The following is a 21259-nucleotide window of genomic DNA, read 5'->3' as shown; positions in this document are numbered from 1 at the left end:
GAGAAGAGACGACTGAGGGGGGATATGATAGAGGTATTTAAAATCATGAGAGGTCTAGAACGGGTAGATGTGAATCGGTTATTTACTCTTTCGGATAGTAGAAAGACTAGGGGGCACTCCATGAAGTTAGCATGGGGCACATTTAAAACTAATCGGAGAAAGTTCTTTTTTACTCAACGCACAACTAAACTCTGGAATTTGTTGCCAGAGGATGTGATTAGTGCAGTTAGTATAGCTGTGTTTAAAAAAGGATTGGATAAGTTCTTGGAGGAGAAGTCCATTACCTGCTATTAAGTTCACTTAGAGAATAGCCACTGCCATTAGCAGTCAAGAACTAAGTCTATTCCATGTTGCCATTAGCAATGGTAACATGGAATAGACTTAGTTTTTGGGTAATTGCCAGGTTCTTATGGCCTGGATTGGCCACTGTTGGAAACAGGATGCTGGGCTTGATGGACCCTTGGTCTGACCCAGTATGGCATTTTCTTATGTTCTTATGATACACCTTGCAAAAGATCATTACAATAGTTCAACCAATTAAGAATAAGTTGGTGTACAATAGACTTAAGATCACCCTGACTCATGGTTGAAACCACCTCACATATTGAAGATAAAAGAATGAGACTCTAGGGGATCATTTACTAAGCCCTGTTAGGCATTTACCACACATCACATGCTGTTTATCATATTCTAAACACCTAATGCAGCAATAATTCACTGCATTTTAAATACTGTGCGCTATTTTACCCCAAATAACAAGGATATGGTAATGCATGCAAAGCAGATCATTACTAATATTATGGTAATAAAATAATACAGCTTGCCTCCAAAATTACAAGCCATGTTATTTTCCTGAAAGTTAGCTACAACTTAGAAGTTGAAGATAACTAGCCCAGGGAACATCAGGACCTTAATACACATCCCGATGCTCTTGAGTAGTTTCTTAAAGGGCCATAGTGGGCCCACAACCTCCTCCACCATGTGCAAACCACCCACCACACAAGGATCTTGTGAGACCCCCGCCAGCCATATGGCTAATAGCCCATGTGCCACTACCCAACTCCTTTAAAAAATGTCTCTTCCCCCCCCCCCCCCCCCGGCTCCAAGCCCTCCAGCAATAGCATTCAGCTACCCTCCCCAGGGGCTTATCTTGCATCTAACTGGGCAGCACCATTTTGAAAAAAGAGATTGCCATGTCCGAAGCATGGGGCCACTCCAGGCCCCACTAGACCACCAGGTATGCCCAAGACGATGAGCTAGGGTATGACAGGAGGCAGGGCATTCGCTGTGTGACACTGATTTTTTGGAGGGGGGAGTTTGGACATGAGGGCTGCCTCTAGAGGCAGCAGGAAGATGGCAGGGTCTCAGAATACACTGGGGTATACACATTGGTGGGGGGATTATGGGGCCGCTATGTTCCTTTCAGAAGATGGTAGCCCCAGGCAAAGAGTTCACCATGGAGTGCATTTTAGGTCCTTTAGCCCACGCTATTTTTCTCCATGGAATTTTACCTCCATGTGTGGTTTCTAAGCTGCGGTACTGAGTAAAAATACCACAGCTTGGTAAATGACCCTAAATTAGATATTTGATCAGAAAATCCTCATCTAGTGCAACTTTTACCACTTCTTTTACACGAATTTTATCACCTGTCATTAATGAAGCTTTTTTGTTAGCATGACTTCTCCTACTGATCCATAATACCGCTGACTTCTGCAGATTCACTTTTAATTTATACCTTTGGAGCCAAGATGCCACATAATCCAGGCAGCTGTTACTGTCTGTCCTTTGAAATACCTCTACCTTGTCAATGTCCTTATGTGGTGTGGTCTCTAAAGCTGAACACAGTTCTCAAGAGGGGTCTCACCAGAGACCTAGAGAGGTAATATTATGTGTCTCTCCATCCACCCCGATACAGTTGCAGTACTAGTTTGACAAATGGTTTATCACAGTGATTGAGATCATCAGAAATACTGACCCTCAGATCTCTTTCTTGTTTATTCTTCACCTCCAAAAAGGTATTTGGTCTTTGGATTTCTGTATCTTAAAATATAAGATTTTGTAATTGGGGGGATTAAAGTGTAGTTACCACAACTTTGACCATTTTTCCAAATTTTAGTCACCTTTCACCTTATTTACCACATCTGACATGTCTACTTTCCTGCAAATCTTCATATCATCGGCAAACAGGCACATTTGCCTTTCCTCTCCTTCCCCAATATTTATTATAAAGGAATTGAAGAGGACTAATTGAAGAGGGCCTAGCACTGATCTCATGGCACGCCACTAGTCACTTTCCCTTCACCAGTTTGGTTCTCTGAGTCCTCTTCCTTGACCAACTTTTCAACCACTTTATAATTCAAATCTAATACTGGTTAACTTACTCTCCCATCTCATAAGTGGAACAGAGTCAAAGGATTTGCTGAAATCTAAAGGTCACATCTCATCAAAAAATGGTTAATTTAACAAGATTTTTCTCTTATAATACCATGTTGACAATGATGCTGTAACCCTCTGGATTCAAGATATTGCACTTCTCTGTTCTTCAATAGTATCATTATAACTTTGACATTAAACTAATACGTCTATAGTTTTCCACTTCCTGTTTGTGCTGCTTTGTTAAGCAATACTATATCTTCTCTTCTCCAGTCTCTTGGACCCTCTCCTATTTCAAATGAAAGGATGAACAGTGCTGTGAGGGATACAATCAGTGTCTCCTTTAGATTCTTCTTTATTCTAGGTTGTACCCAATCTGGTCTCTTACAGTCCGATCTTTAAAGGGCCACGTGCATAAAAACCGGAGGTTACGCGCATGACCAGGCCTTGCGTGTGCCGTGCAAACTTTAGAACGGGCCCGGCCAAGCGCGTAACCCCCTTTACACGCAGAAGTGCCGGGCCCTGCAAAAGGGGCAGGCCAGGGGCGTGGTCTGGGCGGGGCAGGACAGCGCCATTTTGTGCTGTCCTGATGACTCACGCGCCGGCAGCCAGCAATCACAACTTACTTCAACTCGGAGCACGAAGTAAGTTCAAAAACAAACAAAAAGAAGGGAGGGCGAGGATAGATTTCAGGGTCAGGTTGGAGAGGGGAAGAGGTAGGAAGAGTAGGGTTAGGGATAGGAAAGTTCCCTCCCAGTCCGCTCCTTAATTGGAGCAGACTGGGAGGGAACTGGGAAGAAGCCCTATCGTGTTGCCGCACGTAATTGAAAATATCCCCGCCCCTGCGCACAGAGGAGGCCACCAACCCGTAGATGCGCACATGGACATTAAAATCCGGCGCACATGTACGCACGGGAAATGTATTTTATAACACGGGTGTGCACCAGGAACCGCGTGCAGATCTTAAATACGACCCCATAGTCTTCTATATTTTCAATTGTGCCAGTACTTTGAGTGAAAGGCAGAATATAAAGAAAAAATTATCATTATTATTATTATTATTACTTCCTCAGCAAAAGGTAATGTGTTTACCTCACATTCTCTTCTGTTCCTGCCTTTTGCCCATCATCCTCTCCTTCTAGTGTGAATATTGGAAAAATAATTGTTTCAGACATGTGCTTTCTTTTGAACATCTTCTTCATTAAAGCAGTCCTCCCAGTGGCAGTTGCTGTCCATCCCATTTGCCCTGATTCTTCCCACCACCCCATACTCACCACCTTCCCCTTCCATTGCTTCCTCCCGTCCTGGACTCCTATTCCTCTGCCCCATCAACCCCTGCCAAAATCCTTCTCCACTGCCTTTTTGCATTTCTGATCTCTTAATTTGTTTTGATGGAGGGAGTGCACCACCCCTACCAACACATAAGCCACCACTGTATCCTCTTTTGTAATGATTGCTATTTCCCTTTTGGTCTTCCTCTCTTACTTACATAGTTAGAGAAAAGTTCATCTCCTGCCTTTACTGACTGAGCAATGTACCTTTCTGTTTTGAGGTTTTGCCTTATTGCCTTTCCTTCCTCCCTTTGTTCCTACTGATAATTGTGCCCATCTTCTTCCTCCTGTGCCTACTTGCGTTTCCTGAATGTGATATTTACAGCTCTTACTTTTTCTCCTACTTTGATGAATCATAGTGGCCTTTTCATTCTCTTCCCTTTGCTAGTATGCATAGAAATAAAAGGTTAACAAATATGTGGTATCTTATTTACCAAACTACTTTGCTAGTGTGTCTGACATAATGATTTGCTGGCATTTCAGTACTCCTTTTTATTCTTGGCCATAGCAGTCTGTATCTCTTAGATCCCTTGCTCATGACAAGGCTTCTTAATATAATCATTCATTTTTTCAAAGTCAGCCCTTCTGAAGTCTAGTATCCTTCCTGTAGTATAGTTTGGTTATTATCCAATAAAGACTGAGAATGAATTATCCCCTACATGTCCGACCATCCATTCGCCATCCTGAGGATATATGCCAGAATCTGGCTCTCTTTGAATACAGTTGTCAATATCATTTAAGATTAAAAAATGTACTCAGAAGAAAAATCATTTTCATTGGTATATTTTGATTTCCCAGTCGTCGTCCCCCCCAAAAAAAATGCTATTTTCACAAATTTCTGAGGCTGGCAAAAATGCCAAATAAATCAAAATGAATAGTTCCAGTAACTTTTGGATTTTCATATTTATGTAGGCATCAGGAACAATGTTTCCCAATCTGTTCCAGGAATGTCACCTGACAGGTTTGCGTTTAGGATATTCAAAATGAATAATGCAAATATTTTGCAAACATCCTGAAAACCAGATCTATTAATTGAAACTCCAGAACCAGGATGGGAACTAGTGACTTAGTCTATTTTACCATACACAGTAAAACAACAATGATTTTTCTTAAGAATGGGAATCCTTTTTGAATAAGCTAGTGGTGTAATGAAAAATCATCTACCTGCATTTGAATTGAGTTCTTCGTTCTCCGATTCTGTTCCGTTTTGGCTTCCACTTCCATGCAGGCTATTCATTGCCATCAATTTCATTTTCTGCAACTTCATTGCCTCAGCCATGGCAGCTGCTGTCAAACCTAGAAAATCAGGAACAAATGGAAAAGAACAGAAATCATTTCCCTAAGTGAGAAGGCATTGCACTAATTCTTTAATACATAGTTTGGCATCCGGTTGTTCTCCAGTTTCCAGTTGCTACTTTACAAGAGTCCTTACATTGATTCGTTCCAGGATTTGCACAGCAGGAGCTCATTCCATCGGGCTTTTGGTTAACCTCACTTTGAATGCATCTTTACAAAACTCTCAAAACTAAGAAAAAAATAATTGACTTCTACAAACTTGTGTTTTCTTAAATAAAAAAGCCGTGGTCATTGTTTTATAATAATAATAATAGAGAACTTTCAAGTTTAGACACATATAATCTTTTGAACATTATTAATTGTACCCTCAAATCCTTGCCAAACATATTTAATGGAATTCTTAGTTACTATGCATCACAGTCTACTTAACCAACAGGAATGTTTTTGGCTTCAGAGGAGTCATGATGGAGAAGCTCCACTGAAGTTAGACCCAAATTTGGGGAAAACAGTATAAGCCTCTCTGTTGCTATAGTGAAGAAGAAAGGGAAGACATTATCTAACCCAAAGATTACCGGGGGAAGGGGTTCTGACTTGATTCCATTCCATTTATTTTGGGGTAAAGCTTTCTTTCGGGGGGGGAGGGGAATGTTTATGTTTCCTTTCTTTTAACAATGTTTCTTTCATCTCCTTCTGTAATATTTCCATTTGTTTTTCCTTGTCAAGTTTGAAGGGAACATGTTAAAGTTTTGGAAAAGCCCCCAAAACCCCAAGCCTTAATAAGGAATTCACTGCACTGCCTTCCATGCCTCGCATCGCAACTTGTGACATCTATCAGCTGTGGAGTAGGACAGCATCAAACCCTAGGGCCTGTTTACTAAGTTGGACTGCAAGGTAATCCATGGTATTTAACAAGACTCCCATTATTTCTAATGGTACCTATTCACTAATATTGCATGTTTCTTCCCTGTACATTAATAAATAGAATTGAACACAATGTCTCGAAATTTTCATTCTTAAAGGATATGCTATGTTGCACTTCTAGATATAGTGCACAAGAAAAGTATATACAATTAAAAGTATACAAAATGAAGTTAGAGAAAAGAATGCAGGGACACTGATCACAAACAGAATAAGGAGGTCATTTTCAAAAGGTTTTATGTGCATAAATGGGTTTTTGAAAATTTCTATTTTTACATGTGTAACTCCTTTGAAATTTCACTTAATTTTCAAAAGGTTTCACGCAAGTAAATGGGTTTTGAAAATTGTTACAATATATGCTACTTTTCCATGTGAAATCCTTTTGAAAATGACTTCCTATATTGGCACAATGATAATATATAGATATGTATACACATTAAGAAGTACTACTATGTGAACACTAATGAAACTAAATGGTAATGTACAAAAACTTTAACTTATTTACAAAAATTATACTTCTCATAATATATATTCAAAACAAACAATAGCGCATACAATACTGTTACAAGAGTTTTGCTACCTTTAATGCAAAGATATACATAACCTAACATGTAAGGCCCTCTGTTTCGCCAATACGGTTTCCTGAGGGGGAATCCATTGAAGCCATTTAGGAACTGACAATTATAGAATATTCATTAACTTAATGTAAGATGTATGCACCTCTGGCTCTCGCAGTGTAAATACTATGTTCGGAATCCTTAACTCTCAGCCTTCCTCCTAGAATCAAAAGCTTATTACAGGATAAAAATGAGGCTCCAGCACCGAACCAGCAGCTGGTGTGTGTGTGTGTGTGTTGTGTGTGTATTCTGCAAGAGAGAGATCTATCTATACATGTATCTATCTGCATATATACATAAACGCAGAAATGCAGTTACAATTTGTGCCCATCATATGCGTGTTGATGTCAGAGTCGTTTTTCTGATGTGGGTTCTGTGCATGCGCTGGAGAGAAATAGTACGCCTTAATTGCAAAGAGTGTGCACTCACCATAATGTAGTGCATGCTAACTGTAAAAAGCACATGCTCACTGTAAATAGTGTGTGCTAATTGTAAAGAACATATGCTCATTGTAAACAGCATGCACTAACTGCAAAGAGCATATGCTAATTGTGATGAATACATTTCCCTCAAGCACTTGAGCAGACTGTCCCAAGAAAAACAGGGGAGCTGCAACTGAGATGCTGTACTCTACAATGCAGAAGCCCATAGGGCAGAAGTAAGACCTTGGATTATCAAGGTAAATGGCAGTGGGGGCTAAGGGACACTAGTGAGGAGAGGCTGAGGGACTTGAACTGGTAGATTGTTGGCTGAAGGGCAGGGTTGAAACATTGATTGCATGGAGGGGAATGAGGAGGTTGAAATTCTATACTCTCATTTTTAATGGGCTTTTCCCACAGTAACCGATAAACTGGAGTTATCATTTACAGCAGTGGTTCTCAACCTTTTTTCTATCAGGGCACACCTGAGAGGTAATGCTCACATGCGTGACACACTGAACACATGACTATCATGGGACTAAATATGCTCTGCATCCACAGGAATCTCCCGCTTCCTGGCAATGAGTACAGAGCAGAACTAAGACATTTCCCTGTACAACTCACCATACAAAAAAGATATTCTGATTCTGGTGTCAGCTTAATAATAGCATCGCAAACTCCTTCTACTAACAAGTGCATTATAAAATAATAGAAACAAACCCCACTCTGTACATGTTTATCAAACCTGTCATACCGAAGCAGCACTAACTCAAGAAATGAAACAGCAATAGCCCTACCCATGAAAAGGCATCAGTTCACCACCAGTGCAATTTTAAAATGAGAAAATACGAGTAAGACTGGTACAAATCCCTACTTGCTAGTAAAGTACCTCATCTCAGTCACATACATACAAAATAGAGACAGACCTACCTTCACCTAATACAGAATAAAATACCACAAATTACAAATGCGGAAACAAAAGCTGGAATGGAAACCCCCTGACCACCATCTGCATGCAGTGCAAAACTGGAGAACTAGAAACAGAAATATATTTCCTCTTACACTAAGCAAAGTTCAAAGAAGAAATGCATATTCTCAAAACTGACATAGTATGGCCCTTGTACCCAGTCACTCCCCTCCATGCCCCCATCACCCCTCACATCTCCCAACTACTCAATCATCCCTTCACATGCTCATATCCCTGTCCAACATTTCCGACACCCCCACCCCTGCATCCTCTTCCCTGTCCCGCCTTTCTCCCCTGCTCAACTCTCCCTGCTCTTCCCTACCCAGCATACCTCTAATCATCTCTTTTCCACCCCTTCCTGCTTAGCATCTCCTGATCTCCTTTCTCCCCAACCCAGCAGGCCCCACACCTCCATCTCTCTCTCTCCATTTCCATCTCCTCTCTGCCCAGCAGCCCCCAGTCCCTCTTTCCTCCACCTCTCCCTACCCAGCAACCCCAACCTTCTTTCCCCCACCCTATCCTACCCATCAGACTCCTGACTCCCTAGCTCCCAAGGCCTTCCTACTCAGCACATTTCCCCCTCCTCCTGGTTCCCAGCCAGCATAAGCCTTCGGTCCAATCCAGAATCTCCCTCCCGCGTTACCAGCAGCAGATGAGAGCAAGAAGTATTGAGGAGGGAGAAGAGGAGGCAGCAGCAGACGTCAGCAGTGGATCTATAGAGCAAGCACCTCCTGCTTTCATGTCCCCATGGGGTGAACAGAGCATCAGCAGCCTCACTGCCAGGCCAGGCAGAGGAAGATAAAGTTGGTGCCCTGCCGGACCCATATGAATAGGAGTTGGTGATATCTCGTTCTGATCTGGGTGACAGAGAAGGGAATAACCTCCCACTGGGCCAGGAAGAGGAGATGGAAGCAAGAGCAGCTTTCTGTCATACCCAATAAAGGAGAAATCAGCCAACTCCTATCCAGATTGATGAGGAAAGAGCAGCCTTCTGCTGGTTCTGAGATATACCTTCCGTGACCTCACGACACACTAGTGCGACCCGATACACCTGTTGAGAACCACTGACTTAGAGCACCAGATACAGTATTACAGTAGATAATGCTGAAAATGCTAGTTTTCATCATAATATATTTATTTATTGTATATTCAACTCATACCTTTTCATTAGTAGCTCAACAGTTTGTGAAATCTTAGAGGTGATAAAATATATTTATTTATAAAATGTATATCTTGCCTATCTAAAATACTAGGTGGGTGACAACACAACATACATAATACCATAAATGACTTATGTCATTGTTGGGACCTGCCAAGACTGTCAAGCTTTAGAATGTGCGACTCCATCTAGTATAGTAAGTCAGCCTATACATTTTAATTATATTTTCTTGTTCCCTAAATGTTTACAATGTAACCATCCCTACATATTAGTTTGAAAGCTTTTCTGTCAAAATTGTTAACAAGTAAATTAACAAAAAGGGGAGATGAGAGTAATCAAACCTTGAGGTTTACAATTAATGAAATGAAATCACAAGTAAGTACACAGCAACATGGGCCCATTTTCAGACAAAACACTCAATTAAATTAACAGGCACACTGAACTGAATAATATTCCAAAGGAAAAAAAATGAAACAAACGTTTGCCCAGTGACATTATCTCAACAATCAAGCACTGTGCATTAGCTTGTCTGCTATTTCTGTTCAAAACTGCCAACAGGAAAGATGCAGCATCTATTGACAGGATATACTAATATGACGCAGCAAGTTAGCAAAACAGTTTTGGACTATCCCATTAATAGCGCTTTTGTTGCATTTGTTTATTTTGTACGGCAGAAATATTTATTTTATATTATTAAAAAGAAAAAATAATATATGGGAAAGAAATTCCAATTCACACTGAAAATTCAACACAGAGCTCATCCACAGCATTTACTGTGTTTCAGAAACAATGTTTATAGATGTATGGTAGCAATAGTCTCCCTACAGGGGTCCAGAGAAATATGCAGGTTTCTGTTTTTAAGAGGTCATAAAAATATTTAAATAAGAAACAGTAAACTTCTTGTAGAGTCTTAGATCTAAGGAAATTCTCATCTTTCATCTAAGCCCAGACAGAAATATGCCATAATAGACAGTAGTTAGCATGTCACTTATCTGTATACTGTGAATTTTTAAAAGATGCATGTGTAATCAGAAAAGTAAAAAAAACAAACAAACAATAATTATCCGGATGAGTTCATATTTGTCCGTCTAGGTAGCAGAAAAGTGCTACTTAGCCAGATAAGTCGAAATTTAGCTGGATAAGTATGTGCAAATGATATCCCCACATATTTGTACTTTGAATTTTAAAGGGATTCACAAATAGATTTTATTTAGATGCATTTACCTCCCATAAGTTGGCTTTTACATGCACTAAGTCGGGGGATTTTATAATATGCGTGTGACAATGAAATTACCGGTTTTAACAATTAGTTGACCAGTTCGCCCAGTCCATCTGCAGTTCATGAAGTCCCTCCTGGCTCTTCAGCCTGAAGTCTCCCCCCATTTCACCCAGACTCCCCATCCAGTCATTTTTTTGCTTCTGAGATGTTTACGTTTACTGACACCAGATATTGAGCAAGAATAAATATTTGCAAGTAAAAGACCTATGCATGTCTCTTTAGCGAGCTGCAAAATAGCAATTTATGTGTGGAAATGTTGGGCTCTTCCCAGAATGCCCATGCCCTGCCCCTTTTTTAAACTTGCAAATGTATTCACACTCCCCGATCTGTTACAGCTTTTAAAATAATGTATTCTCACATATATGCCATTTTGCATGCGCTTATGCACTTACACATCTGCATAAGTCTGAAAAGTGCTAATTAGATGGATAAGTAGTGCTTTTCAGAGTTATCTGGCTAAGTGCTGCTACTTTGCCGCATAAATCGGAACTTATCTAGATAAGTAACACTATGTTTCCAGATAAGTCCAAACTTGTTCAGCTCACGGTTTTTACATATACGAGCACGTATGTGTCCATATGTACTCGTATTTTATAACCTGCACATGCATTTATTTATTTATTTATTTAACCGATTCTGCCATATCATTTGAATGCAGGTTACAAAATACAGTAATAAATTACCATGCACCCAAATGCACGCAAATATGGGCGCACGCAGCAGTTTTGAAAGTTATCCTCTCTATGAGTATCATTGTGATCCCTACCAACTGGCAGCATCTATGAATTATAAAATCCTGGTTTAATAATGCAGATCTCATATTCTCTATAATGCTGTATACCTGTAAAGGACTTCATACATTAGTCTTTGCAGTACCTCTAATAAACAAGGAAAGTAACTTTCAACAACTCCGTGCAGCCCCATATACATGCGTATATGGCCATGCAGAGTTCTACTACAGTATTTTATAACCAGTACATATCAGGTATGTGCAGATTATAAAATACTTGTATATTAACCTCCTAACATACGGGTGTATGTTCCCTTACATGTAAATATCTGCAATGCATTGAAAGCACATAGTTTTCCTATCTAGTGTAAAAATATACACACATTTATTTTAAGCGTGAAAAAAACTGTGACTTGCTCATGTAAAACCCTGTTTACATGTGGAAGTTAGCACTGTATATTTTAAAACATGCTCATGTAACTGGAATCACCAGTTTGCTGAAAATTCCACCAGTTCACCCAGTCCTTCTCCAGGTCATCAGGACCCTCGTAGTTCTTCATTCTGAACTCTCCCCAGTTCACCCAGACCTCCCACCCAAGCAATAGCACACAATAGTCGAGTCTGATATCAATTGTACAACATAATTAGCCAATGTAAAATTCCGTGAATAAGCTGATAAACATATATGCGTCTCTTATAAAATAGCAACTTGCACGTGTCCCTCTTGGGTCCACTTGAGAATGTCCCTAGGCCATCCCTTTTTTTGTGGTAAATGTGCATGGAAGACCAAAAATTCAAGTGTACTTTTGTTGTTTATAAAATAGCATGCATGGGCACACAATCTACTGATGCATGAATATGCTAATTTTACGCAAGTAAATGTTTTGAAAATGCACTCCTGAGGAGGCAAGCAGTCTTAAGAACAGGTGCTATCGTACTTACATCATCTACTACAGTGGTTGGTTCTCAACCTGTCCCCAAAACTACAGGGTAAGTCTGTTTCTCAAGATATTCCCATTGATAAAATGGGGAAAATGATTAGGAAAAAGACTGAAAGGAGCAGCTGGCAAGGATAAGGGTTTACAGCAGACGTGGACCTTGTTTAAAAATACAATCTTGGAAGTCCAGACCAGATGCATTCCATGCATTACAAAAGACGTGGTTAAAAGGTGAGATTGAAGAGTCTATTATAGCTGAAAAAACATCTTTCAAAAAAATGGAAAAGGGATACAAATGAAGACAACAGGAAATAGAATAGCACTGACAAGATAGATGCAAAGCACTGATAAGAAAGGCAAATAGAGAATTTGAAAAGAAGCTTGCTATGGAATAAAAAACGCATAATAAAATATTTTTCATGTACATTCAAAGCAAAATTCCTGTGAGGAAGTCAGTAGGACCATTAGAGATCTAGGGGTAAAAGGGGCACTTAGGGAAAATAAGGTCATAGCAGAGAGACTAAATGAATTCTTTGCTTTGGTCTTTACTGAGGAGATTGTAAGGCAGATACCCAAGCCAGACATGATATGTAAAGGTGACGATTCAGAGGAATTGAAACAAATCTCAGTGAACCTGGACAATGTAATAAGGCAAATTGATAAAATAAAGAGCAGCAAATCACCTGGACCAGATGGTATACATCCCAGAGTGTTGAAAGAAATGAAAAAATGAAACTGCAGACATACTATTAGTAAGTTTTAAATTATCTTTAGAATCATCTACAGTACCTGAAGATTGGAGGGTTACTAACATAACACCAATTTTAAAAAAGAGTTCTAGGGGTGATCCAGGAAACTACAAACCAGTGAGCCTGTCAGTGCTGGGCAAAACTGTAAAATCTATCATAAAGAATAAAATTACTGAACATATAAATAGTCATGATTTAATAGGACAAAGTCAACATAGATTTAGCCAAGGGAAGTCTTGTCTCACCAAAATGCTACATTTTTTATTTTAAGGTATAAATAAACTTGTAGATAAAAGTGAGCCAGCTGATATAGCGTATCTGGATTTTCAGAAAGCATTTGAGAGAGTACCTCATGAGAGACTTCTGAAGAAATTAAAAAGTCATGGGATAGGAGACAATGTCCTATTGTAGACTGGAAACTGGTTAAAAGATTGAAAACAGAGAGTAGGACTAAATGGTCAATTTTTTCAATATAGAAAGATGAATGGAGTAGTACCCCAGGGATCTGTTCTGGGACTACTGCTTTTTAACAGATTTACAAATGCCCTGAATGTGAGAGAGTCTATAGGAAACTCCTTCAGACTAACTTAAGGAACTCAGTGGTCTTCCTTAAGATCCAGAGCCACAAGAATCCTGGGTGAAGAGGAGCACCTCACCAGAATATAAGAACTCAGGGCCTGGCAGGGTAAAACAGGTCCCAGGGAGCAGGCAGAAAGCCATTTTTTGAGAAAACTTGTTATGTGTGATGTCTCTGTGTTACCTGAACTTTAAGGTGAACTACACCATTTGTTTGTTTTGCTTTGCACTGTGTTTTTCACTATAAATAAATTGCACAAAAGGAAACAGCCAGAGTCTGCCTCCTTATTCCTTCTGGCTTTTTCCAAGCTGCTATTGCCCAAGTTACCACACTGGAAATGGGACAAGTGAGGTGATCAAGTTTGCAGATGACACAAAATTATTAAAGTTGTTAAATCACAAAAAGATTGTGAAAAACTGCAAGATGACCTTGCAAGACAGGAAGACTGAGTATGCAAATGGAACATGACATTTAATGTGGACAAATGAAAAGTGATTCACTTAGAGAAGAGCAATTTAAATAATAACTACTTCAAATCCAAGGTTCCACATTAGGGGTCACCAATCAGGAAAAGGATATAGGCATCATCATGGATAATATGTTGATATCCTCTGCTCAGTGTGCAGCGGCAGCCAAGAAAGCAAACAGAATGCTAGGAATTATTAGGAAAGGAAAGGAGAATAAAAAGAGAATATCATAATGCTCTATATCGCTCCATGGTACAACCTCATCGTGAGTATTGTGTGTAATTCTGATTACCACATCTCAAAAAAGATATAGCAGAATCAGAAAAAGTATAGAGAAGGGGAACCAACTTGATAAAAGGGATGAAACGATTCCCCTATGAGGAAAGGCTAAACAGTTTAGGAGTCTTCAGCTTGGAGAATAGAAGGCTGAGGGGACATATGTTGGAGGTCTATAAAATAATGAGCAGAATAGAGCAGGTAAATGCAAATCATTTGTTTTCTCTTTCAAAAAGTACAAGGACTAGGGGATGTACAATGAAGATACATACAGTACATTTAAAACAAATAGGAGAAAAATTGTTTTACTCAACACATAATTAAGTTCTGAAATTTGTTGCCAGAAGATGTGATGAAAGCTGTTAGTTTAGCTGGGTTTAAAAAAAACTTTGGACAAGTTTCTAGAGGAAAAGTCCATAAACCATTATTAAGGTGGACTTGGGGAAATCCACTGCTTTTTCCTGGGATAAGCAGCATGGAATCCATTTACATTTTGGGATCCTGCCAGGTACTTGTGACTTGGATTGGTCACTGTTGAAAACAGGATATTGGGCTTGATGGACCCTTGGTCTGACCCAGTATGGCAAATCTTATGTTCTTATGAGATATATTTGTGTATAGTAGAGGCATATTCTTTGTGGATATCCTGAAAAACAAGCAGGCTAGCTCGTTTATGAGAAGCAGGTTGAGAATCATTGATCTACATTCTTAAAATATGTATTTTGTTTATATGTTTCATGTCTTAAATGCTATCTGGGTGTGACATCACAATGGAGCAGATTTTTGGTTGCACAGACTAAAGCATCAAACAGGAGGGAAGGAATAGGCAGGCAGACTGGATGAGTCAGTTGGTCCTTATATTTTGTCATCTTCATCTACTATGTGTTAGACTCAGAAGAAATGAGAATTTCTTTGCTGTGGGGGATGGGAGGATGCCTGGAAGAGTGAAGGATGTTGCTGTGGTGGAGATTTGGAAAGCCTGGAACAAATATAGGGGCTATGGGAGGACTTGTGTTGGTCATGTAGGGGGATTTATATGCTAATCTATCCAAAGTGGTAGAGAACCAGAGGGGAAGATAACTGGGTAAGACAACTGGTCATTAATTGCTGTCATCTACTATATTACTACGGGCTAATGTACAGGAACGGTAACTTTCAAAGGCGCAAGGGTGCACAAGTACATGTGTGCAATAGTGCATATCCAAAGACATGGCAATTTAATAACATGTGTATTTATTAGAAAATAGCCTAAGCATGCATACGTGTGCACCCAACTGTGCAAGTGGGCATGCACAACCGTGTAATTTTGGATTTGAGCCATGCAAGTGGGGGAATTTTATAACAGCGCACGTCCTCAACATGACCACTTTCACCAGTTCGTCCAGTCTAGAGTTATGTCCTCCAAACCCCTCTGGTTCTTCAGCCTGCACTCCCCCCAGTTACCCCAGACCTCTTAAAGCTGTTTTTTTTTCTAAGTTACACAGCACCGGATCTGAGCCTAGGTACTTGCGCGCACATCTCTCAGCCCTGCTTTGGAATTCCCATGCCCCTTCTTCGTTCAAAGTGAGATACTCGCATATCGGGATATCTGTGTACATGTAAGCGCCTTTTCAAATTGGATGGACACGCGCATGTCCTATATCTGCGCACATCTCCCAGTTTTGGTGCTCGCCTGGCTTTTAAAATTCCCTTCTAAGTGGTCAAGATACTATAGCAGAAGGTCATTCTCAACCAGCCAGCAAAGGGTTAACTCGTGCCCTGTCTATGTAAAGGAACCTTCAAGGGGTAGGGGCTGGGAGATTGGAAGGATTGCCTTATAACACATTAATCCCCCGTATACATATGTAGCTTTCCATTCAGAGTCAGGTAGTTTCCAGTACTCTCACACTCTCTGCTAACCTTCGTCCTCAGTAGGATTGGGACTTCTTTCACAAGTACCACATAACCTTTGAATGTGACCTATTACTTGTCTGCTTCTACTGAAGCCTCCTGCATCAATTCTACTGCAAAGTAAGCTAAGCCCCGGTTCTGCCAAGTAGGTACTGGACCTCCGGGTGCACATTTTTCCCATTAATATAAAACAGGAAAAACCATTTAGTGGTTCTGGCCCACAGTGTATATTTCTTTTACTATATCATTAATAGGCTAAATTAGCTTTTCCTTTCCTGTTACACATTTGTATGTAAATGAAATGTTATCATGACATGCTTTGCTCATCATATACTTCATACTGTGAAATTAGTGTGCTAGTAATACCATACCTGATGCCTTATATAAAATATCATTGGAGCCACTGCTTAGGTACTGTGAACTACACATGATTCTATGCTTATACTGGCTACCTACACCCCACTGTCAAACTAGTTACTCAGGCTGTAAACAGAGAAGAAGCAAATAGAAAGCCATTAAAATTAAATGCTGAATTATCCATGAAAGTACAACACACTGTGGGGGTGTAACTCATGAACACCTAAGAAAACAAAAGTCTCTAATGAGAATAACACTAGATAATTCATTCTTGTGAAATAGACTAACTGGGATGTGCATTTTCAATTACATGCAGTTAAGGCTGCAATGCAGCAGCAGCTGTCAAAATCCTGTTTAACTTTCAACAATACAACTTTAAATCTGATGAAGCTTGGATGACGTCCCAAACAAATATTACTCCTGGAGGAATTCAGTGCAAAAATAATAAAACTTCTGCAAAATTCTGCAGACTCTGTTTATCAAAATAAGGCAATTCAATCACTGTCTTTAATACTGAATTTAAACTGCATCACAAAAAAACACTCAACCATGCAATAGTCTAAAATTTTTTGGTGCAAACTTCCTCCAGCAGCACTGTAATAATGCACCACATTATGTCTGGCTGGCCATGGGAGGACCTCACGACCGGCCGCACTTACTCCAGACATCCACCAACACAAGAGAAACCATTTTCACAGCAGAGATGTCAACACCCAGAGCTGGTGAGTCCATTAAGGTGGACCAGGCGGTTGCCTAGGGCTTTGGAAGTGAGTGGAGCTCTGTAAGCTGATGTCAGGGTTAGGAATTTTGAAGTTTCAGAAAGCTGAAGAGGCAATTGTGTCAACATGGATGAGATTGTGTCTGCAAATTGAGGTGCGAAGGTGCACTGTGTGTGTTTAAGGGTTGGTTCAGGGAGAGAGAGACAGAGAGAAAATCATACGATGCGGCAATGACGTCACCTCCTAGGGCAGCTGGATATCCTTCCACCGGCAATGCTGCCGCCGTGCCCCCTCCGATGCCAGTGCAGCTTGGACACCACCATGCTGCCTCTGCTGTGAGCCTCACTAGGCTCATGCATGCACCGCTGGGCGCAGCTTAAAGGCCCCGTGGCAAAAACTCAGCCAGTAGCGCCTCCTGATGATGTCAGCACCTTCCTACATTTAAGCCAGCTTTCTAATCCTGCCTCAGGAAGGGGTCTCCTGCCTACTGCAGTACATGTTGCTTCTGCATTCCTGCTGTTCCGGTATTCCTGCATTCCTGTTCCTTATCTTACCCAGCCAGTTTCTCCAGCCTTTCCTTGCCCATTTTGTCTCATTCTGTCCTGCCTTACTCAGTTTGCCTTCTCCAGTGTTTTTTCTCCTGTCCTCGTCCATCCTGCAGCCTGACCTCCTGGTTCTGACTTCTTGCCTTGGATCTGACTACACTTGCCTGCCGCCTAGACTTGATCTCTGCTTTGGATTTAACCATGCTTGACTGCCTTCTAGACCTGATCACTCCTTTGGATTTGGCTACATTTGCCTGCCACCTGAACCTGACCACTGCCTTGGACCTGACCACATTTGCTCACCTCCTGCCCTGACCCTTGGTCTGTTCCTGATATGTCCAGTCTACTGCCTGCCCTGATCCCAGCATGCTCTCGGACCCCTGCTCACGCTACCGCCCTAGGGACCTGCCTGAGTCTTGCCAGTCACCAGAACCCAAGAGCTCAATCTGTGGGAGAGGCGGCTGGTATAGGTAAAAGCTCCATCTGTTCTGCTTCAGGGCGCATTGACCCGCTATCAGTGTAGGCCTCATTGGTTCATCTATGAGGCTGCATCAACTATGCCAAAGCACTAATGGATGACTCCCATGTCACTCAGTCATTACACACCATAATTAGGGTTCCTGTTTTTTATGGCTTTTAGCTCAGCAATCTGCTGAGAGTGAGAGGAGTTCTGAGTTGAGGAAATAGAAAACTCATCCCCACACCAGTCTTCACTCCCTGCTCCCTCCTTACCAGCCTGTCCTCCTCCATCCTTCTAGCAAGCCCCTTAACCAGTCAGCCAGACACCCCCCCCCCCCCCAGCCAACCAGAAAACCAGTCCCCCCAACTAATCATTCCGCTCCCTCATCATTTTGTCTTGTATTTGTTTTCTGGGGTGTGTATACTGCAATGTAATACTGAGCAGAAAGCAAGTACAAGTTAAAATAGCTTGAAGTGATTAATGGAGGTATACTTTACAATGATATTTAGCTTCTGAAAATTGCATGTTAGTGGTAAATGAAACATTTTTCACTTAACCGGGTGGTTAGTATAGTAGGGAAGAGTTCTGCCATACTGGCGATATTTAAACAACAAACCCACATCATGCCATGTGGTTAGCAGCTCTGTGCTATGCTATTACACAGCCATTCCCACTCAAAAGTAAACTTTCATCTTCTGTCAAAGCCTTGAGATTTATTCTTTATTTCCATATACTTCCCAGGTTTGTTTCAGATTTTTCTCCTGTTTTACCATTAAATTTACTTGTGTTCTGATACCGACCGAGTATGCCCTTTGTTTTAGAAGATAGTAAGAAGCAAATCACTAGTTTTTATTGTCCAAAAGAAGTGCCTGGATGCCCATGCTACCCAACAAGGAAATTTCATTTCTTTCCACCTATTTCGTCATGTGTTGTGGGTGTGGTTTTTCTTCTAAAAATAGAAGAATGTGGTTTAGAATAGATGGGCATTCTGCTGCATGTATTTACTTATTTTGATATCCATACAGTGCTTTTGCCCAAGGCACTTTACAATCAACTTAAAACAGTCATGAGTGCCCAGATTAAATGTTATATATATAAAAAGACGAGTTAATGCTTTGGGATATAAAGTGAAAGAACGATCATGAAAAACTAATGCCTAACAATCTCCAACATTTATCATTCAACTCTCTTAATTGGTTTCCTGAATAGAAAAACATACATAGAAACATAGAAGTGACGGCAGAAAAGGACCTTATGGCCCAACCAGTCTGCCCAGCAAGCTCCCATAATTATCAGTTTCTCAGTTCGCCAAGGCCAGGACTCTTGTTGGTTACAGTTTGAGCCCAATTTCCTCCCTCCCCCCCCCCCCCCCCCCCCCCACCACTGTTGAAGCAGAGAGCAATGTTGGAGTTGCAACAGAAGAGTAGTATCAAGCTTTTTGGTTAAGGGTAGTAACCGCTGCAAAAAGCAAGTTACCCCCATGCTTATTTGTTTTCTAAGACTGTACAGTTCAATGTCCTTGTTGGTTGACTGAATCCCATTCTATTTTTCCTCTTTTCCCCCTGCCGTTGAAGCAATGAGTAATGATGGAGTTGCATCACAGTATGAAGGCTTATTTGTGAAGTGTAGAATCTGCCGTACCAGCAGGTTACTCCACTATTGCCACTTGGCAATAGTGATCAAAACATGATGAAATTTAAACTAATAACTGGAAGGGGGACAATAAGTAAATCTACAACTCTTAACAGTAAATTTTCAAAAGGGAAACTTTGATATAATGAGGAAAATAGAAAAAAACTGAAAGGTGCAGCTCCAAAAGGTTAAAAGTGTTCAACAGGCATGGACATTTGTTTAAAATACAATCCTAGAAGCACAGTCAAAATGGATTTACCCAAGGGAAGTCCTGCCTCACAAATCTGCTTCATTTTTTTGAAGGGGTTAATAAACCTGTGGATAAAGGTGAACCGGTAGATGTAGTGTATTTGGATTTTCAGAAGGCATTTGACAAAGTCCATCATGACAGGCTTCTAAGAAAACTAAAACGTCATGGGATAGGAGGTGATGTCCTTTCGTAGATTACAAACCGGTTAAAAGACAGGAAACAGAGAGTAGGATTAAATGGTCAATTTTCACAGTGGAAAAGGGTAAAGAGTGGAGTGCCTCAGGGATCTGTACTTGGACCGGTGCTTTTCAATATATATATAAATGATCTGGAAAGGAATACGACGAGTGAGGTTATCAAATTTGCAGATGATACAAAATTATTCAGAGTAGTTAAATCACAAGTAGATTGTGATACATTACAGGAGGACCTTGCAAGACTGGAAGATTGGGCATCCAAATGGCAGATGAAATTTAATGTGGACAAGTACAAGGTGTTGCATATATGGAAAAATAACCCTTGCTGTAATTACATGATATTAGGTTCCATATTAGGAGGTACCACCCAGGAAAAAGATCTAGGCATCATAGTGGATAATACTTTGAAATCGTCAGCTCAGTGTGCTGCAGCAGTCAAAAAAGCAAACAGAATGTTAGGAATTATTAGGAAGGGAATGGTTAACAAAACGGAAAATGTCATAATGCTTCTATATCGCTCCATGGTGAGACCGCACCTTGAATACTATGTACAATTCTGGTCGCTGCATCTCAAAAAAGATACATTTGCGGTGGAGAAGGTACAGAGAAGGGTGACCAAAATGATAATGGGGATGGAACACCTCCCCTATGAGGAAAGGCTGAAGAGGTTAGGGCTGTTCAGCTTGGAGAAGCGACAGCTGAGGGGGGATATGATAGAGGTCTTTATGATCATGAGAGGTCTTGAACAAGTAGATGTGAATAAGTTATTTACACTTTGGGATACTAGGGGGCACTCCATTAAGTTAGCAAGTAGCACATTTAAGACTAATTGGAGAAAATTCTTTTTCACTCAATGCACAATTAAGCTCTGGAATTTGTTGCCAGAGGATGTGGTTAGTTCAGTTAATGTAGCTGGGTTTTAAAAAGGTTTGGATAAGTTCTTGGAGAAGTCCATTAACTACTATTAATCAAGTTGACTTACGGAATGGCCTCTGCTATTACTGGCATCAGTAGCATGGGATCTTCTTAGTGTTTGGGTACTTGCCAGGTTTTTGTGGCCTGGTTTGGCCTCTGTTGGAAACAGGATGCTGGGCTTGATGGACCCTTGGTCTG

General features: G+C 40.6%; 1 protein-coding gene across 5 annotated transcripts in view; it reads right to left on the bottom strand.

Annotated features, from left to right (window-relative positions):
- DACH2 (dachshund family transcription factor 2) overlaps positions 1-21259 on the bottom strand; it is a 912520-nt gene that overhangs the window by 365111 nt on the left and 526150 nt on the right. For all 5 annotated transcript variants that reach the window (XM_029606589.1, XM_029606588.1, XM_029606590.1 and 2 more), the window contains exon 3: positions 4869-5000. In XM_029606589.1, coding sequence (XP_029462449.1) covers positions 4869-5000 — 132 coding nt within the window. The remainder of the gene's footprint in view (positions 1-4868; positions 5001-21259) is intronic.

The sequence above is a fragment of the Rhinatrema bivittatum genome, chromosome 6 (assembly GCF_901001135.1).
Source record: "Rhinatrema bivittatum chromosome 6, aRhiBiv1.1, whole genome shotgun sequence".
NCBI lineage: Eukaryota > Metazoa > Chordata > Amphibia > Gymnophiona > Rhinatrematidae > Rhinatrema > Rhinatrema bivittatum.
Note: the sequence above shows the minus strand (reverse complement) of the source record. Positions and strands in the feature narration are given on the sequence as shown.